At 44.0% G+C, this 10,379-nt stretch overlaps 1 protein-coding gene across 1 annotated transcript; it reads left to right on the top strand.

Moving 5' to 3' along the window:
- Positions 1 to 416: 416 nt before the first annotated feature.
- On the top strand, positions 417 to 9,857 carry LOC128361928 (low choriolytic enzyme-like). The gene is made up of 9 exons (XM_053322920.1): positions 417 to 479; positions 716 to 746; positions 875 to 940; positions 1,202 to 1,363; positions 7,866 to 7,983; positions 8,136 to 8,314; positions 8,693 to 8,774; positions 9,367 to 9,495; positions 9,806 to 9,857. The coding sequence occupies exons 1-9, from the start codon at positions 417 to 419 to the stop codon at positions 9,855 to 9,857; spliced, it is 882 nt and encodes a 293-aa protein (XP_053178895.1).
- The last annotated feature ends 522 nt before the right edge of the window (positions 9,858 to 10,379 follow it).

The following is a 10,379-nucleotide window of genomic DNA, read 5'->3' as shown; positions in this document are numbered from 1 at the left end:
ATATATAATATATAACATTTATAAAATAGAATAAAATGCAGTGAAGATAAAACCAGTTTCCCAACCAAACAAAGTCAACTCTAATATTTTAACAGAAAAAGAAAAGATTTGAGAAAAGTTAAAACATGAATACGAATTGTGGAGTTATCTTTGTTCTGACCTTAATTTTCTGCAAAAAAAAACGTATCACTGATATGATCTACTTTTATTTAAGTATGATTATAAGAGCAGGACCTTTACTTATGATGACATACTTCTACATTGTTGTGTTGGATCTGAGTACTTCTTTCATTACTGTTGTTGAGCAACATGCCATATTTGGATGAGAGGAAGTTGCTCTCCCACCAATATAAGCTTGAGATCTTCTGTCTCTCTGGATGTCTTCTTTGTCTGCTGTTGCTGTCCTGTGACCAGCCATGATCCTCCAGACCGCTGTGCTCAGCATCCTCCTCTGCTTTGTCCAGAGCTTCACTCTGCAGGTAAGCATCAACAGACACCTTTAGATTCATATGGTCTAAAAGATTGTTGGTATTTAATTTTATACTAGTAGTTTTTACACAGTATTGCAAATGTTTCATTGAGTAGCCTCTGAAAGTTTGCAGGATTTAAACTGAATATTTCAACTTGCAAAAAATATTATACTGAATTCAGAAAAGACCACAGTGGCACTATATCAATTTAACAGCATTTGACCAATCTCTGCATGCTATTACAGGCTTCATTTGAAAAGAGTGATGAATCCTCTGGTAAGACATACTTACATTTCATGAAGTAAAATGTATTTACTTGATGTAAATATTTAGTATTCATGTAAATATATAGCAATTCATTAAGTTACATTCAAGTACATGAACAAACTGTTTCTATTCAACAGGCAACATCATTGAGGAAGATGATTTCAGTGTCTCCGCACTGATAGAGAAAGCCAATGCCAATCTGGGTATGTTCATCTCCACTGCAGCTGCTTTGTGTTGTTCAGTACAGATCTCATATGTGATAACATTTCATCTTTGGTGAAATTATCATTCCAGCAGTAAATGCATAGAGCAAGACAATCATTTTACATTTAAACTGAGATTACATTATTACATTATTACAGTATATTAGCCTATATAGATTCAGATTTGACCTGCCTGAATGAAATGCAGTACAACAAACAAGATTAAAACTTTTTCTCAACTGTCATCATGTCATTTTACAGGAAAGAACCCTGGTGATCCTCTAGTGATGTTTGGAGACATAGCAGTGCCAACTGATCTAGGGAATGCTGATCCCTGCACCGATGACAAAGACGACAACTGCAAGTGGCCTAAATCTTCTAATGGCAAAGTCTATGTTCCTTACCGCATCTCCAAACAGTACTGTAAGTGTCACTAACCATCTAGCTTTTGAAGGCACAATGTTGTTTTTGTGAGAGGTGGATTAACAATATATAACACAACTGTCTTCAATACAGAACACTTATGGGCTACAGCCTTAATTATGGAGGCTGATGTGTGCAAACTGATACTGTATGACAGACACTACTGAACAACATGTTGATATGTGGTGCATTTTAACAACAATGCATTCACTTACTGTTGTATGTATTCAAGTTTGATGCAACTAGTGACTGTTGTATATACTGAATTACATTTACATAGTCAACGACTACAAATCTTAATGAAATGAAATGATTTGAGTCAGTAAAGTGATTTGTGATCTGATTTGTTCTTTACACCTCTAGTATCAATCAATCAATCAGACTTTATTTATCTAGAACTTCTCATACAGTAAAATGTAGCACAATGTGCTTTACATAATAAAAGCAAGCAAAAACAAAAGTCACAAACACACACACACACACACACACACACACTTTCTCTCACACATAATACATATATACATGCTGAAAACTGAGGAAGCACTATCCCACTCTCAATAATTTGCAGCGAGGACTCACCAGAGACTGGATAACACCAAATAAATAAAAGAAACTGAACATAAAGAAAAGATGACTTAATAAAAATAAATTGAAACCAGAATTTAAAAGTTAACATTAATACGATGATTCACGAGCAAGGAACACATCACCAATAAGATACGATTTAACAGATTTATTGACAGAAGGGATGAATGAATGAATGAATGAATGTGCATGGTTGATGATGCGTGGTCTTCGTACGGAGATCTGGATGCGGTGTGGGGAGGTCGAATGAAGGATCCGCCGCTGCGCCCGGGCAGCGACGAACCCCCCTAGGAACCTGTGAGAGAAGATAGGAGAACAGAAAAAGAGGGAGGGAGGGTGGGGGAGAAACACGAATGCAAGCGAACGAGGGGGCAGCTGGTTAGGTCTGTTTATATAGGAGCCGGAAGGGTTGTGATTGGTGTGTGTTCCCGCTCCCGAAACTGCGCTTGTCAAGCTTCGATTCACGAGCAAGGAACACATCACCAATAAGATACGATTTAACAGATTTATTGACAGAATGGATGAATGAATGAATGAATGAATGTGCATGGTTGATGATGCGTGGTGTTCGTACGGAGATCTGGATGCGGTGTGAGGAGGTCGAATGAAGGATCCGCCGCTGCTCCCACGACGAACCCCCAAAAACCTCCAGTTATTTAAGGCGTGCTTGTGCGGATCTTAGGTCGTTGAGGTCTGAACGGATATATCGATGGTATGTTAACGAGGCCCAGCGGCCCATGATTTGAATGAAGTGCTCGGGTATGCCGTTGCGGGATGCTGAAGTCGCGGCACCGATCCTAAAGGAGTGCCCGGAGTAATGCGTGGGTGATAAACCGGACAAAGACAGTATTTGGCGTAAATGATGATGGAACCAGGACCGAGAGGTTATTTGACCGGATTCGGAGATGAAAAGAGGGTGAGATAGAGGTGTGCCGTGGGATTTTCGGTAGAGAAGATAGTTAGAAAGGATGGCGAATGGATCTAAAGAAGACTGACTTTTAAAAGTAGAAGACGGGAGTAGGATGGCCGGATTGATTCGTTTTTGTTTTCTTCAGATGGAGTACTATAGTATCGTCAGAGAACATTGATAAGTCGGAGATGCAAGCATGACGGCACGGGTCGAAATGGGATGAAGATGCGGTGAACTCTGAGCATCTGAGGAAACCGTAAAAGGCTAAAACGAACATAGCTTCGAGGGTCAGGGCGATGTGAGGAGTTTGGTAACCGGAGCAAATAGTGTTTAGGCAAGCGGACGGTAGTTCGGCGGTAAGAGGAAGCCGTTTAGGAGGTTTGGCTGGTTCTTGGCGGAGGAGACCGGAGAGAAGAGACTTTACTTGGGGATGGTTTAAGGCTGGGCTGGGAGTACCGGTGATGAGTTTAGAGAAGAAACTAACGCCGCTGAGGTAGGATTTGATGGTCGATGTTCTTATCCTCGAGACAGAATGAGAATAAGTAACGTAGCAGATTACGGTGGTGAGATCAAATGAGGGGAAAATAATGTTATGTCGGTTATGAAATTGATGAAAATTATTCCAGGCTGTCCAGTATGAGGAGAGTGTTGCGGGTGATAAACTGTTAATGATGTGCTTTTGAGATTCGATGATAAGGGGTACCAGAGATGGATTTATACGTTGAAAGTCAACGCTGAATACGGAGGAACTGGAGTCGGCATCGGGTCGGCGTTCGGAGCCAAGTTTCTGAACTTCTGAAATAGGAAGCGAGAGAGAGAGTCAGCAATAGCATTATGGTGGCCTGGGATGTGGGCAGCGCGGAGGATGTATTGGTGGGTAACAGAGTGCCATGTGAGGCGACGCATGAATGGCATGATTGAATTAGAGTTGGAACGACCTTTATTGATGATGTCGACTACTGAAAGATTATCAGAGTGTATGAGGATGGATTTTGTGGACCATTCGTGTCCCCATAGGACGGCGGCAGCTACGATTGGGTAGATTTCGAAGGGCGCAGAGGAAGCGACCTCGCAATTGTTCGTGATCTCTGGGGGCCATGACGAAGCGAACCATCTACCATTAAAGAAACCCCCAAAACCGGCTGAGGGAGCGGCATCGGTAAAGAGCTGAATATCAAGAGAATTGGTTAATTGATCGTCGTAGAAAAAGGAAATACCGTTCCAGTTTGAGAGGAGATGGAGCCATAAGCGCAGCTCGGCGAGACAAGATGGGTTTAGTGAGACGGATGACAGGAGCGACGGTACTGATGAGGCGATAGACAGAAGGTGGGAAATGAATGCCCGACCCTGTGGGATAATGCGTAGGGCGAAGTTAAGGTGGCCGAGGAGTGAGAGTTATTGTCGTTTGGTGCAAGATGGGGCCATGAGGAAGTTAGAAATGAGAAGACAGATACGTTTGAGCTTTTCGATGGGGAGGGACGCTTGGAACGAGTTAGTGTCGAGCGTGATGCCCAAGAACTCGAGTGAAGTGGATGGGCCCTCCGTTTTCTCCGCCGATAGTGGGATGCCAAGATCGGCAAACACAGCAGTCAGTGTGGTTATGCCAGATGCGGGAGGAGAAGAGGGTGGGCTGATGAGCAGAAAATCATCTAAGAGATGAACGAGGAATTGGATGCCGTGATTATTACATAGTATCCAGCATAGGGCTTCTGATAACGTGTCGAACAGTTTGGGACTACTTTTGCAGCCGAAGGTGAGTCTCACTGCAAAGTAGTAAGCACCTCGCCATTTAACGCCGAAAAACCGCCAGAAATCAGGGTGGATGGGAAGGACTTTGAATGCACTGGTGATGTCGGCTTTTGAAAGCCATGAATTTTTGCCTGCAAGTTTAATGAGAGCGATAGCATGGTTTATTGTAGCGTAATGAAGTGAGTAATCTTCGCTAGGGATGAGGCTGTTAACACTAGGGACGCTGCTGCCGTGCGGAGCTGAGAGATCAATGATGATCCGCTGCTTGCCTGAGTATTTTCGGGTAGCTATGCCGAGGGGGCTGATGCGAAAGGTAGGGAAGGGAGGTTGAGAGAAGGGGCCGATCATGAAGCCTTGCTCGATCTCTTTAGAGAGTAGGCGATCGACAGAGCTTGGGTCGTTGGTGGCTGATTGCAGATTATTACATTCAAATGAAACAGATGGTTCTACTGATATACCGGGGTGGAAGCCTTCCTTGAAACCGGTAATAAGAAATTCGACAAAATCGGGATCAGGATGGTGACGGAGAGCAGCTTTCAGTGCCATGATATTGATAGGTGTTGAGGGGTGCTTACCTGACTTGAAGGAAGTAGGATTATGCGGGCATGCAGACCTGGCATGTCCGCCGCCGCAGAAGGAGCACACATGGAGGTAGCGGCATTGTGACATTTTGCACCCCTCTTCGTTAAAGTTGTTACATATTGTTCGCCCGCCTTGATGTAGGATAGGTCTGCCCCTCTTGACCACACCGTTAATGTTAGGTGAAAAGAGGGGGCGATTAAGTACGACTGGCCTGGGAATAATAGTCGCTGGGGGGGCTGGTGATTGTGTATGGGGAAGAGCATAACTCCTGGTCGGATTATGTTGTCTATTGATCTTGGCCGGGATAGAGCAGGCGGATGCGGGATGGGAAGGTGCGCCGCAAAGGCTACAAGGCTGAGCGGCTCGGGCGGCAAAGATACGACAATACGTTTCTGTGTCTAATGTGCCCCAGTATGTAACCTCGTTAAATTGTTGGAGGCGGGCTGCTGCTTCTGAAGCAAAGTGGATGTGGTATTGATAGAAACCGAAATCACCAAAACGGAGTGCCAAATTGAGGACGATTGACATATAGTCATCCAGTTCTTGGCGTCGTGCCGGAAACCTGGAGCAGAGGACGTCTCTGTACAGGGAAAATGTATAAGCAAATTCTGTGGGATTAAGTTCCCTGAAACCGGGGGATGATTTTTGGTGGAAACACCTTACTGGATCGTCGGTTTGTCTATCGATTGGTGATTGGTGGAGGGAGGGAAGTAGTAATAAGGCTAGGTCTATGTAATTACCGTCTAATATTTGTTTTCTTATGTTGGTGGGGACGGGCGATGGACGGGAGACGAGTGATGCGGGGGGACGCGTAGCTGGATTGGCTGTAAGCAGGGTGAATCTTGCAGGATTGTGTGGTGCGGGAAGGACCGGCAGCCCGGTGCCGGTGACCTCGCTTGGTTGAATTGGCTGCCCGTAAAGTAGGTCGGCGTGGGAGGCTGGCATCCCGGTGCCAAAGACTCCTGCCGGGGCAACCTGCTGATTTTGAGCCGAAACCAGTGCTGGGGGCGCAGGCATCCCGGTGCCATACGTCCCGCGAGACACTGAGCTCGGGAAATGACTGAAAGGAGCTGTGAATGGATCTAGCATCTCGGTGCTATCAGCTCCTGCCAAGGCAGCCTGCTGCTGCTGGAAGGAGGAGAAGCAGGCTGTAGGCGCTGGCATCCCGGTGCCGCGCGCCCCTTGATGCATCGATTGAAGTTGAACGGAGGGAGCAGCAAAGCTTTCAGGCATCCCGGTGCCATGGTGAGCTGCTACGTAAGTGTGTTGACGCTGAGAAGCAGTACGTACTGGCAACCCGGTGCCAGCCGTAGCTGCTGAACGGGGGAGGTGAGCTGGTTGTGAGGAGAAGGCTGGGTGTCCTGGCATCCCGGTGCCAGGTTCCTTTTCCCTGACTGATTGCGCAGGATTCGTGTGGTGGGCGGTAACCGGAGCTTCCTTGAGCCTTGACGAGCTCTTCCTCCTCTTTGGATTGGAGGCTGGGAATAAGTGACATCTCTGGGCGGGGTTCTGATGTCATCCCGTGCGGCGTGCGTGCTGACGTCGCTTGGAGGGACGCCAGTGGGGACGGTGGTGTGGGAGCAGCAAGCGGCCATGAGGCAGTTGAAAAGTTTGGCCTTGTTGTCGGCACGGCTGAAGTGGATTCCCCTCTCTCGGAGTGTCTTTTGGAGGGTGGCCACGGTCCAGTCAGAAATATTTGAGGAGAACTGGCTGGCAGTGGACCTTGGTGGGGCATGGTGGCGCATCGAGCGGCTGCGGGTGGAGACGCCGGTGTCGGAGCGCACGTGGGGGGCTGGAGTTATCCTCGCAGGTGAGGGAGTTGGATGACTGCGGGGTCTTCTGGAGGAAGTCCTCGAAGCGCCGCGTCCTCTTTTGGCTGGTGGAGGAGGTGTACCTGGCGAGGTGGAGGAGTCGTCGGAAGAACTGTAGTTTTGGAGGTTTAGGAGAGATGATCCGGGCGGGATGGTGACGATAGAGGACACGGAGCTAGCGGGAGTCGACCGCTTCCTTGGCTGGTTTGGGGGCCGGGAAGGTGGTGCCTCGGACGTCGAGGCTATGGCGACTTCTCCAGCTGGTTGGAGACCCTGGCGTTGGGTAACCGGTATACCTTCAAAGACCTCATCGTCGGAGGGAGACAGAGACAAGAAATCCATGCCGTGGAGACTGGTAAGTTACTATTAATTAGTAACTTGTTGATCGAGGTTGTTTGTTCTAGCACAGACGGGAGAAACACGAATGCAAGCGAACGAGGGGGCAGCTGGTTAGGTCTGTTTATATAGGAGCCGGAAAGGTTGTGATTGGTGTGTGTTCCCGCTCCCGAAACTGCGCTTGTCAAGCTTCGACATAATAATGTAAATAACTAAAATTATACAATTAATAGGCTAAATAAACTAATAAACTAAACAGTTTAAAAAAGATAAATAAAAGAACAAAATATAATAAAACCTTTAAATAAAATTTAGACAAACTAGGCTACAAAGGTAAGTCTTAAATTTGCTTTTAAAGATGTCCTAATAATTAGTAATAAGTAGTAATCATCCCATTTTTGCTACAGTGGCTACTGTTCAGAAAAAAGTTACACAGTCCCCTTTTAAAACTTTTTGACTTGTTGCCCATCAAGATTAAGATAAGAAAACTGACTAAACTAATAAATGTTTTTTCTTTCTTTCTTTGAAGCCCCCAAAGACAGAAGCACCATCATTCGCGGTCTGAAGTCATTTTCCCGGTCTACCTGCATCCGCTTCATCCCTTTCAAAAGACAGAAGGACTTTCTGTACATCCAGTCACTCAATGGGTAAGGACCACACATGCACTATAGCACACTAGCATACCTTAATGCAACAGACATGGTGTTTCTCAGGTCAAAAGTACACAATGTGGGATATTCTAGGGGAAACATTAAGGCTCTTTTACAGTTTGATAGTTTTATTTACTGCTCTGTTTCAGGTGTTACTCATATCTCGGGCGTCAAGGTGGGAACCAGACAGTGTCGCTGAAGACTCCTGGGTGCATTTATCACCGCACCATCCAACATGAGCTGCTCCATGCCCTGGGCTTCCGCCATGAACATAGTCGGTCTGACAGGGACGAGCACATTAAAATCATCTGGGAAAACATCAAAGATGGTGAATCATCACAGTCTTCATCAAAAATTTGAAAAAGTCATTATCCATTATATAGAATAAACTGTGACTTCAATATTTGAAATAACAAAAACATCAAAAGCCAACAAAAATCAGGATGTATTAATATACATCTGACCCTTAAAACTTACTAATAAATGACTGGACTTCATCATTTCATTTCAGCAGGTATAAAGTAACTCAGGGTGTGAATCATGTTTATCAAGACCTCTTGAATGAGCAACCATTGGTACAGAAATAGTGACATATGTAGTTTCCTGCATATGCTGTTCATGCTTTTCACTTACTGCACTTTTCAAACATTATACTGACAAACTGTAATGGAACACACCAAATCTGACTTGTGTGATTCTTTCACAGGAAAAGAGCACAATTTCAAAAAGAGAGACACAAGGAACCTTGACACTCCCTATGACTACAACTCTGTCATGCAGTATGGAAGGTAGCTCTCATAGTTTACTCATTGATCAGTATACTTAAGCAAAAGTTAAATCATGTTATAACATGACAAACTCTTCCTTTATACTTACAATCATTTACTTCAATATTCCCCTTTTTTGTAACTGTCTCTCAGCAGTGGGCGGGTATTTTGTACTAAAATGATTATAAATTTAGAAGCTACTCCTTTGATTTGTCTATCAGAGTGTTTGAAGCCTCTTCAAGAAAAGAGAATATTGAACTTACAGAAATCAAGTGGATACAGCGTCTATCCAGATGAATGCTAATTGTAGTCTGTGTGTCTGCTAGTACATCTGTACATCTAGACATGTTAGCCAGAACAACCTCATAAAGTGATATGTCAGACTACATTATTTTATTATGTTTTCAGCCTGTTGTTGAGTTTTTCTGCCCCCAGGTGGTGAAACATTCTTAATGCAGCTTTAATCATCCCATACTGTACATCAGTGGTCACTCAGCTCTACAGGAAGAACTAGTGGTTCCTGTTGAACAAGATCTAAGCAGTTGTGAAAACAGAGAATGGTTACAAGTTTACATTTTAAACTCCTCTTCACTACTGCCTGTTTGCACCACAGGGATGCCTTCTCAAAGAATGGGAAGCCAACCCTTGTTCCCATCCCCGACCCCGACGTGATCATTGGCAAGGCCAAAGAGATGAGTCCCAACGACATCCTTCGGGTGAACCGTCTTTATCGCTGCAGTATGTATCTTTTGACCCATGAAGCCTGTTACTACTATTCCCTCTGAACTATCGACATGCTCTTGTTTCTTCTCATCTTCATCCTTCCTACCTTCTAACCTGGCTACCCACTAGCCTACCACCTACCAACACTACTCTCTCATCATACTACTGTATCTATCACCCTGCTGACAAAATGGACAGACTAGTAAATAGACATACAGTAAATCTAGAACGATTAAATTATATAAAAAATATAAAATATATAATTATGTTCACTTTTTTTTTTTTAATAAAACATTTTCAGAATTTTCTGTCCTTTTAAATTCTGATAGAACTGCTTCCCAACCTGATGCGGAACCTGTGAGAAGGAACCAATTCTTCTAGAAATTAAAGTAAGTTTCTGTGGACATCATCATCAACGTGATTTATTGTTAGCTTGTATTTACTGACTCATTTTCTATTTAAACATCTGATGATCTAATGTGTAGAGATAATGTATTTTATGAAATGTTAGAGTTATAACCAAAGGACTTTAATATTTTACTGCATATGTGTGTGTTTGTAGTGTGTATACGTGTGTATGTGCTTGAATGCACGTATGTGTCATTATTTTGAACATTTTTAATTGTTTTTTCGACAGGAGGCAAACCATGCAGCTTCTCATCTACAAGCAACGCCAGTAATACATCTTGTGATTTGTAATGTGCTTAATGAAATTCAGAATCTGATTAAAGTCAGCTAAATATGATACTGATTTATTAACTTTAAAAGTATAGGCAATGCAACTGTCCAAACACAACAGCACAAGTTTACACTTACTGTATGTGTAGAACTGCTTCTGCACTTCATTGAACATTAATAATGAATAAAAATGCTTTCAGATACAGCATATCATGTCAGCCTGTT

The sequence above is a fragment of the Scomber japonicus genome, chromosome 1 (assembly GCF_027409825.1).
Source record: "Scomber japonicus isolate fScoJap1 chromosome 1, fScoJap1.pri, whole genome shotgun sequence".
Taxonomy (NCBI): Eukaryota; Metazoa; Chordata; class Actinopteri; order Scombriformes; family Scombridae; genus Scomber; species Scomber japonicus.
Note: the sequence above shows the minus strand (reverse complement) of the source record. Positions and strands in the feature narration are given on the sequence as shown.

Bases quoted from the DNA above. Each gene is read 5' to 3' on its own strand.
- LOC128361928 (XM_053322920.1), top strand. From the start codon at position 417: ATGATCCTCCAGACCGCTGTGCTCAGCATCCTCCTCTGCTTTGTCCAG. The intron at 941-1,201 runs GTATGTTCATCT...GTCATTTTACAG, and splicing joins GAAAGCCAATGCCAATCTGG to GAAAGAACCCTGGTGATCCT. The intron at 8,315-8,692 runs GTGAATCATCAC...ATTCTTTCACAG, and splicing joins CTGGGAAAACATCAAAGATG to GAAAAGAGCACAATTTCAAA.